Here is a 15,075-nt window from a genome sequence, read left to right as displayed (position 1 = left end):
CCCAAAGTGGCGCCCACTTTCGTTAGTCAAAATCATGCCAAGGAGAGGGGATCATGATTTTGGCATCATAAAACTTTTAAAGTATAAAGAATAAAGTCTCCTTTTAATCTCCAAATAAATTGCCCAAACATGACTTAGGAAAGATATTATATTTTGCGCAATTTCCCATAGCATCAATCAGTAATAAAATAATTAAATAATAACCTTAGGATAAGGAATAATATTTAATTAAATCACTTATAGTTCCAGTACTGACTATCAACGAAATTCGGATGAGGCAGAGCAATGAGGATCATTGAATTGTGCTGGATCAGGACCAAATCTAGGATTGCCAAAAATAGAATGCCTCAAACTGCCACTTACTAAAAATAGCAAGTCATGAAATAATGCTCCGAAAATCGTTATCTTCGCAACCAGAGAAAGGGCTTGGTGAGCTTAGAAACTCTGCACCATCCTGACGGCCAAACCCTAACTTACTAAAAATAGTAAGTTCACATTCCACCCCTGACAAGTCTGGTCAGAACTCCATGGAACATGGGGACCCTTAATTCACCTTTCCACATAGCCTACAGGTCTCCGGAATAGGCCAATGGACCATTGAATGCAAGATCACAAGAAAGGGGACATTACAATCCGCCCTTCCCAAAATTGCTTGTCCTTAAGCAATCACAAGACAGGATGCTGTAAAACCTCCTCATTCTCCCATGTAGCATCCTCCACCAGTAAGTCCTTCCACTTAACCAAATACTCTCGGATGGTCCTCCTCCTCAACAACGGTTCCCTGACATCAAGGATGGCCTCAGGAACTAGCACCGATTCTCCCTCTTCATCCAAAGGAGGCAAATCAACAAAGACTATCACATTGTGCCCAAGCGCCTTTTTGAGGCGTGACACGTGGAAGACATTATGTACTCGGCTACTCGCTGGTAGCTCCAACTCATAAGCCACAACTCCCACTCTCTTGATGACCTTGAATGGTCCATAAAAACGTGGCTTGAGTGTTTCCGCTCCACTCTTTTTGAGAGTAGACTGTCTGAAGGGCTGAAGTCTTAGGTAGACCATATCATCAACCTCAAATGAGCGCTCAATACGCTGCTGATTAGCATACAACTTCTGCCGATTCTGTGCAATTTGGAGGTTGTCCTTCAATGCCTTCAAAATATCCTGACATTGCTGAACCATATCCCTAGCTTGAGGTGCTCTACTATCTCCAAACACCAAATCAACAAAACTAGGGGCCTCATAACCGTAAAGTGCCATGAAAGGTGACATCCTAATGGACATGTGATAAGTGGAATTGTAGCAGTATTCACCAAGATGTAGCCATCTTACCCAGGCCTTCTGCTGCTCTGAAACGTAGTTCCTCAAGTAACCCTCCAACCACTTATTTACTATCTCTGTTTGTCCATCTATCTGGGGATGGTAACTTGTGCTTGGGGTGAGCACAGTACCACATAATCTGAAAATCTCTTGCCAGAAGGAGCTTAGGAACTTACTGTCCCTATCACTCACAATATTTTTAGGCAGCCCATGTAGCCTAAACACCTCACGGAAGAAAAAATCAGCAACCTGAGCTGCTGTAAATGAGCTAGTGATGGCAAAAGAATGAGCAAATTTTTTCAATCTATCCACCACCACATAGATACAATCCTTCCCACTGGCCTTTGGCAACCTAGTGATGAAATCCATAGAGACACTTTACCATTTTTGACTGGGAATTGGCAATGGTTGCAATAAACCCACGGGTGCTGTGTGTTCATCCTTGTTCTTCTGACAAGTATGGCATTCCCTAACGTACTTTAAGACATCTCTCTTCAACACTTTCCAAGAGAATCTCTCTCGGATCTGCTTGTAAGTCTTGAAAAACCTTGGTGGCCAGCAAGGGGAATGTCGTGAAAAGTCTGCAATACCTTCTCCTTCAACTTCGATTCAGGTAGAAGAAGGATACTTCCCTTATACAAAATCAATCCACCAACCAAACTATACTTCTCACCATGAAAATTGCCTTCAACAATGCTGGTTGCAAACTGATTTTTGGCATAATCACCAAGCAATAGGTCCCTCCAATCAGCAGTAAGCTCACATATAGAGCTTAGATGGGGTCTCCGTGAAAGGGCATCAACCACTATATTGTTCTTCCCCTTCACATACTCAATGTCGAAGTCATAAGCCTGAAGCTTACTAACCCACTTTTGCTGGCTTTCATTCAAATCTTTCTGGTTCATGAAATGCTTCAAATTGTTATGATCAGTCTTAACAACGAACCTATTTCCCACCAGATACTGCCTAAATTTCGCAAGGGCATGCATTATGGAAAGCATCTCCTTGTCATAGATTGAATATAGCCTTTTAGGCCCTCTCAACTTTCTACTTTCAAAGACAATAGGATGCTTGTCTTGCATAAGAACTACAGCAACGCCTTCTCCTGACGCATCACATTGCAGCTCAAAAGGCTTGGTGAAATCTGGTAAGGCCAAAACTGGGCATGAGCTCATGATTTCCTTAAATTGATCAAACACTGTTTTCTGCCTTTGCAGACCACTCAAAGGCTCCTTTCTTAGTGAGATTTGTGAGGGGGGCAACCGACTAAGAATAACCCTTCACAAACCTTTTGTAAAAACTGCATAGACCCAAGAATCCTTTCAAATGAGTTATGTTCTCAGGTGGTGGCCAATCAAAGATAGCTCTAATCTTTTCGGGATCCACTTTCACACCCTTTGCACTGATGATGTGCCCCAAGTAGAGGAACTCCCTCATTCCAAACTCACACTTAGATTCTTTGGCAAACAATGATTCAGACTCAGAATGCTAAGAATTTCATCTAAAAGTTGTTACTGAAATTTTCATTATATTTACAATTCAATGGAAAATTTAACTACCTAGGCAAAGATTACAGTCACATAAGTGAAATCTTTCAATTGTTATTTTATTCATTATATTTTATACAGTTGAAATGATTACGAGAAGTAATCTACAGAGCAAAAGAAAGGATTACGAGGAGTAATCTACAAATAAATTTTCTCTCACACAAGATCGTGAGAGTAATCCTTACTTGCCTATGCAAAGGAGAAAAACTGAACTAAATAAAGCAAATGCATAGATAAGATAAGAAAGGAACCAGCCATTGCCTGGGGGTATATGGCTGGCATAAGTTTGCTCTCGAAGTCATAAGTCTGCAACTCTAGAATCCGTTCTCTTCCAGTCTCCTCTTTGTCTTGTAAAAAATCAAAAGGTGAAGTGGGTTAGATCAAAGGATCTAAGCAATGACTAAATGCTTACTGATCTTACCTATATATATTTGCATCATATAATCAAGCTCCCCTTGACAAAAAAAAAAAAAAGCATCTTGGAAGACAAAGAATAAAAGGTCATCTTCATTGCTTGGAGAATTATTGTTTTCTACCTGTTTGTTTAATGTGCAGAGACAGGTAAAGAATTGCAAATTTCAGAGGTTTTATTATGAGTGGGGTTAAATGAGGATCCTACAAGGGTTGAGCCTAGCTCATAGAAACCATGTGATTGTTTAGAGGGTACTTGCAGGGAGCTACAGGAAGCATAAGATGGTGTGAAAGCAGCCATGGAGATGCATGAAGAAAGCCTAAGTTCTGGAGTCTGAAGGAATATGCCAAGCAATTGCCAATATTGCAAATGGAAAGGAAGACCATATCCATACTGGAAGCACAAGTAAAGCTGAAGCTGTAGTAACTAATTCTAATGCAAAAAATAAAAGGCATTAGAATGCTTTTAGAATCTTTTCAATCAAATGTGTGAAGAAGGTGAGACGTACATAGCACAAGCTGTGCTTAAACAATACTTATCAACAGATTTTCATCCAAGAATTTCATTTTCAGAAAGTGCAGATTTTCAAAAAATCAAGCAAGTTTATCAATAAGGAATAATTGCAGAGAACCCAGAACATGAAATAACATAGATTCTTTCAGAGAATTCCAGCGAAAATGGAAAACCCCAAAAATCGCAGAGAGGGTTTCTTTTAAAATTTGCAGAATTTTGTTCAGTGAAACCAAGTATTTCCTTATTTACTTTTTCATCAGAAAGGAAATGATAAATTTGCAAAGTTCTCCGCGTAAAAAATACACAACAGATTTTCCATCTAAAGGGAAATTAACAAGTGTCAAGGATTTCTTAAAAAGCAGAGAAATTAGAGAATGAGAGTCTTCGGAAAAATGCAAGGCAAAGACCCATAAATTCGGTATGAATTGCAGAGATTGAAAGATACAGAAAAATCAGAGTTTTTCCTTTTTAGGAAATATTCATAAATCCATGTATTCTGCCCGATTTTAAAAGAATATAAAGGATTTTCAGAGTCTCATTGAATCTAAAAATATGCAGAGTCTTCGGGAAAATGCAAAAAATGCGAAAACCCCACTATTAGAGCTCACGCCAAACACAAATGTCAAGTTCACAGAATTTCGAAGTACAGAAAATAGCAGAGTTTTCTAAAAAAAAAAAAGATAGGCAAAACTCATAAAAGATCAAGTTCACAGTTTGAAGCTTTGAAGATACCTTTTCATATCTGCGAATGAAGGAATGCCGTAGGTTTTAGAGAAAAACCCTTTTGATTTCTAGCAAAAGCAGACCGAGTGATGTTCCAGATAGCTGCAGGTCGAAGAGGAGTAAACACGCAATTTCCATTTTCCATCAGCAGTCCGAAAACCCTACCAGCTCGGCAGTTCTTCCTCGACAAAGTTTCAAAATGCAAAATGAAGATTATTCTTAGGTTTTCATCGCTATATTTTGTCTTCATCCTCTTTTTCCCATTTTAATGGGATTGCATTTTGTAAAACAAGAAAAATAATGCATGGTGGTCGAAGTTTCTATAAACTCCCACTTAGATGTTAATAATAAACTTTTCCTAGCCGTGGGGAGGCTTAAAACCCCTAAGTCTTTTAAGACTTATTAAATTTAAAAAGTGATAATTAATTTTTATATTTGTTAATTATATTAATGTTAAAGAAAATTATTCTAGCAACATTACTATAATTAATAAATATTCAAATTAATTTATTTGCATGTAGTAGATTTTCCTGTCAATATTCTTAAAGGGAAATTGAATTTTGTGCATATTTCACCTCTCTAGGATTCAACACCTTCCATCCATAAACACATGTATAATGTAAAATAAATATTTTTGGATGAGTTATAAATCCAACTAATATTTATTGTGTTTTTAAAATTATTCCCAATATGCATATGAAGGGAAAATATTGAAGCTTAGATAGGCGAAGTTATCACAAGAATTTGGGCTTGGAATGCAGTTATTAATGAGTTTGGGCTAGTTCTCCAGCAGTTAGAGCCTGATTTTGAGTATTTCATGGTTCAACCTTCAGTTGACCAAGTGTTTACACCTGATTTCACACAATTATGCAGAGTTTGAAGCCTTTTTGTGGGGGTTCCTTTCCCTACTCGAATTTCAAGATATTTTTGACTTGGAGATCACTCAAGGAGACTTTTAGTTGAGCATTAGTCATCTTCCTTGCCTTTGGAAGACTTTTTGCATAAAGGAAGGAAAGATTTCAGTTGGTAGAGGTTCTGGATTTTTTCTCAAGCTTAGCTGAGTTTTGTATCTTGTAACCCATTTTTGCAGTTCTCACAGAAAATTTCAATACAGATATCAGTTTATGCCTTTCTCATTTCTGAGTTATTTTTTCATTGTGTGATTGAGAGCAATTTTCATTTTTGTGTTATTTGTGAAATAACCTTTCTTGAATTTTCTGTCTCATGCATGAATCACAGGTCATGCATTGTGGTTTATCAAAATAATTGTTTGTGAAAGTCATTTCCTTTCAAGTTTTTTGAGCAATAACCCTTTGTATGAAACACTTTTTTGTGATAAGAATTCAGAAATGTCATATGTGTAGAACAAGTGCATTTAAAGGAGTTTTCTTGTCATTTTTCAGATCATATGGTGCATCACCTTATTTAAGTTGTTAGTTATCCTTTTTCTTATTCCCTCTCCCTTTTCCTCAAAGGTTTTTCCTAAGGTCTTGCTAGAGTTAGTGATCCATCATTTTTAGGAACCGGCCTATCCGGAGGTTCAATCACAATAATAGTTTACCCACAGACTTGTGATTGTCCCCATGTTTACCCAAAATGCTAGGTTTTAATAGCTTAGTATCGGGTGCACTTTTGGGCATTAACATGTTGTAAGTGCTCCTTCCAAGACTTGTTGAAGATGAGGATGTCATCGAAAAATATGAGCACAAACTTCCTCAACTGCTTTTGAAAGATTCTGTTCATGCAGTACTAAAATGTGGCTGGAGCATTAGTCAAACCAAAAGGCATGACTAGGAATTCGAAATGCCCAAAGTGGCATCTGAAAGCAGTCTTCTCCACATCAAAAGCCCTCATTCTGATTTGATGGTAGCCCAATCTGAGATCTATCTTGGAGAAGTACACGACACCATGCAGCTCATCAATGAGCTCATCAATCCTCGGAATGGGGTACCGATTCTTGATGGTTTTCTGATTTAAGGCTCAGTAATCCACACACATACGCATGGTCCCATCCTCCTTCTTCACCAATACAACAGCCGAAGCAAAGGGGCTCTTGCTTGGCCTAATGTAACCCATGTCTAGAAGCTCCTTAATGGCTTTCTCAATCTCGTCCTTCTGCTTCTTTGGGTAACGGTAAGGAGTAATCATTATAGGCTTAGTACGCTCTTCCAACTCAATGATGTGTTCAGTACCGCACTTAGGCGGCCTACTCGGAGGTGGAGTCTCAAACACCTTGCTCCTCTTTGAAATCAAAGCCTGAATGTCGTCAGGATGGCTTTTCCTTTCTTCAGATGGGTGGGATGGCATGACCATACACTCAGGAGACTTTCTAAGTGGCGGATTTCCAAAGACTCTGCTCTTGTTTGTGATTAGAGCTTGAATATTAGTAGTGTAGCTGCCCTTGTCTTCTAATGGGTTTGATGGCATTATCACACATTCTGCTGCCCACTCTACTTGGTTATGACGGATCAGCCTCTCCATCCTCTTCAAGGATACAATCCGAGGACCCCCATTAGACATTCCTTGCAAAACCACCTTCTTCCCTTCAGTCATTAACTTTAACTCCATGGTTTGCAAGTTAAGAGTGATCTCACCTAGAGATTGCAGCCACTGTATGCCGAGGACCATATCATCGGTCCCTCCAATATTGACAACATAGAAGTCATCCTTGACTTCATAATTACCAAGCTTCATTGCCATGCTCGACACCATCTGTTTACAACAAATTGTTGATCCATCAGCCACCATGACCTTGAAGTCTTCAACATTATTAGTGATAAGACCTCTCTTGGTGACAATTCTAGCATCAATGAAGTTGTGAGTTGCTCCGGTATAAAGAGACAACAAACAGGATGGAAGAAAACACCTTACAAAAAAGAGAAACACATTTCTAAGAGACAAAGATTGGAAAAGACATCACCTACCAATGGATAGACATGGAAAGGTAAACTGTCTAGACGAAATTGTTTACAGGCCGAGAGAAATAGCATCTTGTACTTTTGAGTTGGGAGTGCAAATCAAGTCGATGAAGCCAATTGGTAGAATTGTTGAGATTTTTCCTTGTAGTTTTGGATGCCCTGAGTTGACCTTAGGAAGTTGCATTACAAGGTAAGGCATGTTGTTTTCCTTGCATATACTTAGACAAAGATCTCAAGAAAAGAAGAAATGCACTTACCTTTGTACGTCTCCAGCAAGATATCGAACTCTACTCTTTTAAGATAATTAATATTATAAATTGCTAAATAGATGAATAGTATCGTAAAAAATTTAGACTGTATTATATTCCATGTGTGCAGTTTCATTTTGCCAGAGATTTAGCAAAGTATTCAGTCAACAGAACTTAAAAGATTTGAATTTCATCATCTAAGATGAAACAATTTCCAACCATCATAAATATGTCTATGCATATGTTAGAGCACAAGTTTATTATTGAAAATATAAATAATTTGTGCTCATGATTATTATAAAGCATTTCTGTGCAATTGATCATCTTGTAAACAAATGGTTATCTTGCATGGTATTGTTCCTAAACATGTTGCATTGCAAGTATAAAAATGTTTGATCATTTTTTCTTAAACATCATATGTAAATTCAAGTTTGTTATAATGTGTGAATTTCAATTTGGACAACTCATATAAAACTTTTCACTTGTAACCAAATGACATCTTTTGCAGGTCATATTGTTGGGACTTTTGGTGATAGACTTAATATTTGATATTCTCTACATCAGTTCAGGGCCTATTTCCTATTTGCCTTTAAGAATTGCTCCATATATCCGTGTGTTGTTTCTTCTGGTGAACATTAGGTATGGTGTTCTTTTTTGTCTCTATTTATTTTGTTGTTATGGAATTTTGTTGTTTGCTTCAATAAATAACTATTATGGTGTTAGAATTTAGAAACAATTGAATGGTGAAATTTTTATCAACTTAGGAGTTGGACATATAATACTTTAAGATCTCCTATAATTAATGAGGAAGAGTTTAGCTAGAAATTTTTGAATGTCTATTTGACAAATTTCTTGAGGTTAAATTCCTTGGGTTATTTTGTCTTTGCAAACTATGTTAGTCTTCTTTGTTTGATTCAGAGTTGATTCATAACTTCTTTTGTTACCCAATATATTTTGGTGTGATGTCTATAATGGTTGGAACAGCATTGTAAATTCTTAGCAATGGCATAGCTTATTTCTTTGGTTGATTGTGTTCTATTTTGTTTCGATTATTTCTCTATTATAGTTATTATTTTCCTTGTTTAAGTGAGGTTTGAAAGGTCACCCGGAGTTCATTTTGAAGGCCAAGGATATGGCTTGTATGAAGATTTTGGGGTCATTTTGGTTTGCATATTCTCTGATGTGACATTCATGTCCCTGTAAGATGCTACCGTGTTTTGGTACCGATTTTTTGCACTCCCCTCAAGTTGGTTGTATGGACATTTTGTCAAACATTAACATATCACACTGAATTTTTCCTGAGTTTATTGTCTTAGAATAGCCTTGCCTTGGAGTAATGATCGTTCAACATTTAATGAATATAAAAAGACATTTCAACAAACAAATTTCTGCCTTCTGTTATCATTGGTAATATTATAAGGTCAATACAATTTGCTGACATAGGAAACCTTCAGCATCTACAGAAATATGCTTGCTGGCCAAATTGTAATGTGTGTGTCCTTTGACAATACTATTTTTTATTACAGATTGAATGTAATGCAAGATTCAAACATTTTGGTCCATTAACTACATGCATCTGAACAAAGAATAACTAAGAATACACAAGGGACTGCTTCAGTCTATAATACCATGAATGCAATAAGATTTCTAACTGTTGTGTTGTAAACACACATGCCCTATTGCAAATAGGGACCCCTCTTTTTGGCTTGTTGGTCTTAGTTGTTTAGCTTAGCTTGGTGATAAATTTAGTCTCTGGCCTTAGAATGAAGGGTTAGTTTTGTCTAGTCTTCAGCTTAGTGAAGTGAACTCCAATGATGAAAATCATGAAATTATAACTCAAAACTTGGAACTGTGAAAGTAAAGAAATGTAGGTGTGAATGGATGAAGTTTGAAAGAGATGGCTGAAGTGTTGATACAAATTGTAAGATTACCTTGCAATTCCATTACATCATATGCATTTCTGCTTTAAGCCCATCTTGCAATTCCAATTGAAAATGTTGTTCCACTTTGCAATTCTGTTCAAAAATGTAAAACCTAAGTGAATATTCGCTTGAAAATGCAAGGATAAGAGGCATTTCTACATGAAATTTCATGCATAAGTGGATATCCCACTCTAAAATGCATAAATCAAGGTCAAGTTTTGCTTGGAAAATCCTTACAAGAGTTGAAATTTTCGCCAGGAATTCCTTTATCACCTTCAATTCTCACTTGATATTTTAAGATAACTTTGAATTTCACCGAAGAGTTAATGCCAAAGTTACCCCGAGTTTCCGGGACGGGGACGTGTTGACGTGTCTGAAATCGCATTGCTGCAAACTCCATACGGCCAACGCAGAATAGAATAGCCGACTGATTATCCTACTCTCTCTTGAGATAAGGAAGTCTCTAATGCTGTTTTCTAAGTTTGATCAAAGGAGACTACCTCAAGGTTTCTTTTGTCAGGTCTTGACTGCGGGATCTCTCAGTGGCTTTATGTGTTTATGCTGGAAACACAAGGGGGCTTACGTTTGATTAGTAATTTCATATACGAATTCCCAGGGACCTCTTTTGGTTTTCTTTCAGGTGATGTTGATTAATTTGAAGCTGATTTAGCAAGACTGCGGATTTCTAAAAAAAGGGGATAAAATTGGGAGGAAAGAAAGGAAGGGTAGGGAGAGAGAGAATGGTAAATGTTAACTAGGACAACAGATTTACCCAAGCAGACAGACACCTCCGGGAAACCAAATTAAGCATCATCAGTCATTCAGACACAATGTTTGCATAAACTCAGTGCAATCTTCAAAGGAGAAACCAGATTTTCATATTATCAAATACAATATTAGAACTTCTACATTCATGATATGTGTACTTTTGATAATCGAACTGAATCATAAAATAGCCCAGATTAACCATGCAGAAAGAAAAAAAGCAATCAGCTACCCTCTAATGGTATGGACTGTGAAGATTCTATCAGATGCTTGGTAGGAACTGCTGTGTAAAATGAACAGACATAATTAAAAGCTTTCTAATTTAAATGAAGAAGGAGACCATGCACTCACAAGGAAATTTGAAGGTAATTTCAATCCATTGTATTAATTCCTGCAAAATTTCTTCAGAGCTTTCGCAACAATTCAAGAACTTCCTCCTAAATGAGGGAAAACCAGTCCCCTTAAATAGGTTTCCAAAAATGGATGAATGGCCAAGATCTAATCTAAACAAGTGGCCCAGATTCATCCTTACAAAAAGAGGGACCCACACTCATAAATAGGGAGATAAATATCTACAACTACCCAAAAAGGAGCAATAACTACCAAAGGATAATTACAACTTTGAAATAATCCAAAAAGGGGAGGTGCACAAAAAAACTTTACAATATGTTGACCAAAAGTCAACTGTCACCCTTTTGGGACAAAAGTGCACTTTTTAAGACTTGGAGGGAAAAAAGCATTTTTGAGAAACTACCTTCTCTATCCTGGTTTCACATTCCTTTTGCAGAAATTGGTCTTCGCCATGCAGGTATTCTCGCCATAAATCACGACCTGCTGCTCGTTCCTCGCGGACATATTCCTGAAACTTGATGCATAATTGGAAGAGGGGATTAAAAGGTGGCATGGGAGGGTGGCGAATTTTGTATTGCATGCCTTCGAGATACTGGTCCACGTGCCTTAAACCGTCCTTCCAGCTGGAGCGATTACGCTCGAAGCATAATATGTCTGAATGGAACTGACCAGCAAAACTCAAGTCTTCAATGGAATAAGAAGCCTTGTCTGCTCCCAATCTTCCCTCCCAATCCGGCCGGATTACACTGTCGGACAGGTCATTTATCCACCCCGAAACCATTGATCGGAGGATGGTCTTGCCTAGTTCTTGCATGTTCCCCAGAATCGCCTCACACGCGTCATTTTCTTTGTCAATAATTTCGTGGGCGTCGTTCTTCATGGTGATGGTCCAATACCATTCCTTGAGAACACTGATGTTATGGGGATTCAAGATGTCAGGCAGTGTGGGAATTTGTGTATGTGTCCAGAAAAGAGCTCTTAGGAGGGGAAGGGTAGAGGCCGCTACTTCATGCATGTGAAGGGATTCTCTCTTTACTTCCAACAACCTGACGAGAGTGAGCTCTCGATGGAGAGCCATTTCCTTTACTTCTTTGAGGATCTGTTCTCCCTTTTTCTTAATGTCTTGCACCCATTCCTTAACGGCCTTTGCGGTATCCCGGATTCCTTCAAATTCAGTTGTGGTCCTTTGCGCCAATGCCATTGGGGGAATATGGGATTCAGAGGGGTTGTGTAGTGGCCGTAGGAGCTTATCGATGTATCCCTCGGCTTGTTCAGCACGAGCCCGATACATGTCCTTTTCAGCCGTGATTTCCTCGAGCTGTCTGAGTATGTTTTGCACCGAGTCCTTAAATTCCTCCTTTTCTTGTTCTTTTGTAGCTCGTCCGATGGGGACAGTCGTAATGCTATAATCTGCCAGGGTTATTTGATCTGCTGGCTTGTTTACGGGCGGGGTAGCAATATGAAGAGTGCGGTTCCTTTGCCCATCCTTGGTTATCTTAGAGTATGTTCTCGGTTTCTTCTTCCCTTTTGCTTTTGTTTGATCCATTCGTGAGAAGATGTCTTCGAGGTCGATGGGCGCCTTGGTGGCGGCCCTGCGCTGAGCTCTGGCGATCAGCCACTCTTGAGGCACCGTCTGGGTTGAGGATAGGGTTAAGTTAGCACCTTGTGCTCCCATACTTCCAACTGGCTGATCACAAATTAACAGCTGTCCCGCCATCGGAGGGGTGGAAGAAGGAGGAAGCTCTTTGTTTGCATCTGAGTTCTCCCCTATCTCGCTGAATAATTGTCTGACATCTTCCTGTGATGGTGGCTCCTTGGTTCCCTCGAGCTCATGGATCTCGCCTGTTCTTTGTTCCCCTTCGACCGTTGAGTCGTCCTTGGCTGCATGGAGGAGTAGTAATTCATGGCGGCTCTGCTGGGTAGGTTCATGCACTTCGATCCCCTGGGTGGATGGGATTTCTCCTTCCTCTATCTGGTCACCCGGCTTAGTCGGATTGGGGCCCTTTTGCTCGGTGTCCGGCATATCTGGAGCAGGAGGATCATTGGCTTGGAATGCCTCTATGTCGCTCTGGGAAGGCGGAGCAGGTATGCAATCCAAATCTATGGCATCATCGGGCGAACTGGGGTCTGAAGATGAAGTGGTCGCTGGCCTTCTTATGGGAATCTTCTCCCTCCTTGTCCTCTTGGACGTCCGAGTCCCTCTGCAAGCCTTAGTTTTCTTCCTTTTCTCTGGTTTTTCAGCTGATGTCCTTTCATCTTCGGAAGACTGAGAGTCGAAATTGCCCATCAGATGGTAAGTAAACTGGACCCCTTCATGGACTAGCCTCTCGATCTGGTGTTGTAACCATTGATCTGTGTATCTTGCCGGGGCTGCCATGACTGCTTCGAAATCCGTGATTGGGTCTTGAGACCAATCAACACCTGGCAAGAGATGCCTCACTGCTTCGAATTCCCGGACTTGGAGACAGTTCCCCGAGTCTGTGAGCTGATCCGGGACCCGACGGTACTCAAAGAGTCGCATTTGCTGCACACTCAATCTAGAATATTCCCGTCGCCTGACTTCGTAGTCATCGGAGCAATTTTTCCAGTAATCTTCAATTGACTCCTTTGCTCTGTAGCGCCTACCGTAAGCTCTCTTTGCCAAATTGTCATGATCAAAACATTTTCTTGGGAAATGTTCCTGTAGGCCATAAGAGGCTAGCTCTGCAAGGGACTCTTCTGCTAGGGTGGGAGTTCTCAATTGGACATCATGGTTGCCTATGATCATTGGAAATGCGAATCCAGCCTGCTTGCTTTCTCGTAATAATATGCCGGCAGGGCGTGATTGTCTTGCCACCTCCATGAGGACTACTTTATCGGTTGGGTACCGCGGAAGTCGAAGGGGGGCACCTTCAAAGCCAGCAATTCGGATGTAGGAGAATCTTGGGAACTGAATAAACCAGGCCCCATACCTCTGCACTAAAATGGTAGCTTGCTCCGAGAGCCTTATGTGTAACCCTCCCTGCATTAGCCTGACTAGGCGCATTGTGAAGGCGTCGTTGACACGTTCGTACTGTCCAACCGCGTAAGCCGGGCTGCTCTTTTCCCTTTGAGCTATATCCTGGTAGTGCAGCTGCGGGTAGCAATCATAAACCTTTACCTGACCAGGCCCATTCCCGATCTCACCTTTCATTATTAATCCTGGCAGTGGCTGGTTCTTTGCGAACATATAGACCAAATAGGAGGTCATGGTGAAATACTTCTTTGTCTCAAGCTCAATCAGCTGAGCGTGGATGTTATCACTTATGATCTGAGCCCAGTCAAACTTAGACTTTCCGGCAAAGACCTGTTCTGTAAAATAGAACATCCATTCTTCAAAGTAGTTGGACTTAGGGAGTCCCATGACTCGGCTAAGTAAGGTGACCATATCGCCATGTTCATTATGAAAGTCACTTCTGGGGGTCTTTTTCACAATCCTGGTGCTTGAAGGCCTTTTTTCTTTGAACCATTCTTCGTTAATTAGTGCCCTGCATCGAGCTGGGTTCATATCATACGCCCCCTGTGCCTCGTCCATTGTTGTAGCTATGGGATTATTTGGAAAGGGGATATCAAATGCATCGCCGATAGCCTCAGGGGAGAAGTCGGCAATAGTGATATCTTCCAGAAGCACTAATCTGGACTTTGGCTCGTAATGCCGAGCAGCTTCCACTACTAATTCATAGTTCTGGATTGCTGGAGGAAAACCTGCTGCTTGGGCGATGCCACTTTCCAGCATTTGCCTAGGTCTGCCATATGCATTGGGTGAGAAGACCCGATCCCTGAAATCCTGAATATCAATGTGGCCAAGGTCGGTGTCACCGATGTTGTCCCAGATACTCTGGACCTTTGACTCTCTTAACCCTCCTCTCTGATACTGATACTTCATTTTTTCAACTTTCCGTGGGATGTCTGATTTGGATGCTCGTGAGGTTTCTGCTGCAGCGGGTGTTCTTGATGATTCCACCGCTGATTTAGGCATTTATCCTGCACAGCCAGACACGGATTACAAGGTGACACGAGAATGACGATGCGGGTTAGATAATAACAGAAGTGTTTCAACAGACCGAGATTAGTTTAAATATCACTCTGGGCTAACAATTTGATTAACTTCTACAGCATCATATTCCTGAAGATTTATGACTAAGCATTCTTACTCTCAAATTTTTTGGATTAATTTTAACAAAGGCAAAACATGAGAATTTTGAAAAGAGATGCAGTTTCGGCCAAACTCCGGGAATAAGTCCTAAATTTTGGATGTTCGCATAACGGAGATGCAGACTCTAAGCATTTCAAATTTTGCGTATTTGCTTATTTGATTCACACATTTTAAATGACCGT

The 15,075-nt window shown here is 39.9% G+C and overlaps 1 protein-coding gene across 2 annotated transcripts in view; it reads left to right on the top strand.

Moving 5' to 3' along the window:
• The window catches only part of LOC131078352 (two pore calcium channel protein 1), a 396,229-nt gene that overhangs the window by 111,443 nt on the left and 269,711 nt on the right, over positions 1-15,075 (top strand). For both annotated transcript variants that reach the window (XM_058016023.2, XM_058016024.2), the window contains exon 5: positions 8,190-8,320. In XM_058016023.2, coding sequence (XP_057872006.2) covers positions 8,190-8,320 — 131 coding nt within the window. The remainder of the gene's footprint in view (positions 1-8,189; positions 8,321-15,075) is intronic.

The sequence above is a fragment of the Cryptomeria japonica genome, chromosome 3, assembly GCF_030272615.1.
Source record: "Cryptomeria japonica chromosome 3, Sugi_1.0, whole genome shotgun sequence".
Classification (NCBI taxonomy): domain Eukaryota; kingdom Viridiplantae; phylum Streptophyta; class Pinopsida; order Cupressales; family Cupressaceae; genus Cryptomeria; species Cryptomeria japonica.
The sequence above is the reverse complement of the archived record's forward strand: the minus strand, read 5'-3'. Positions and strand labels throughout refer to the sequence as shown.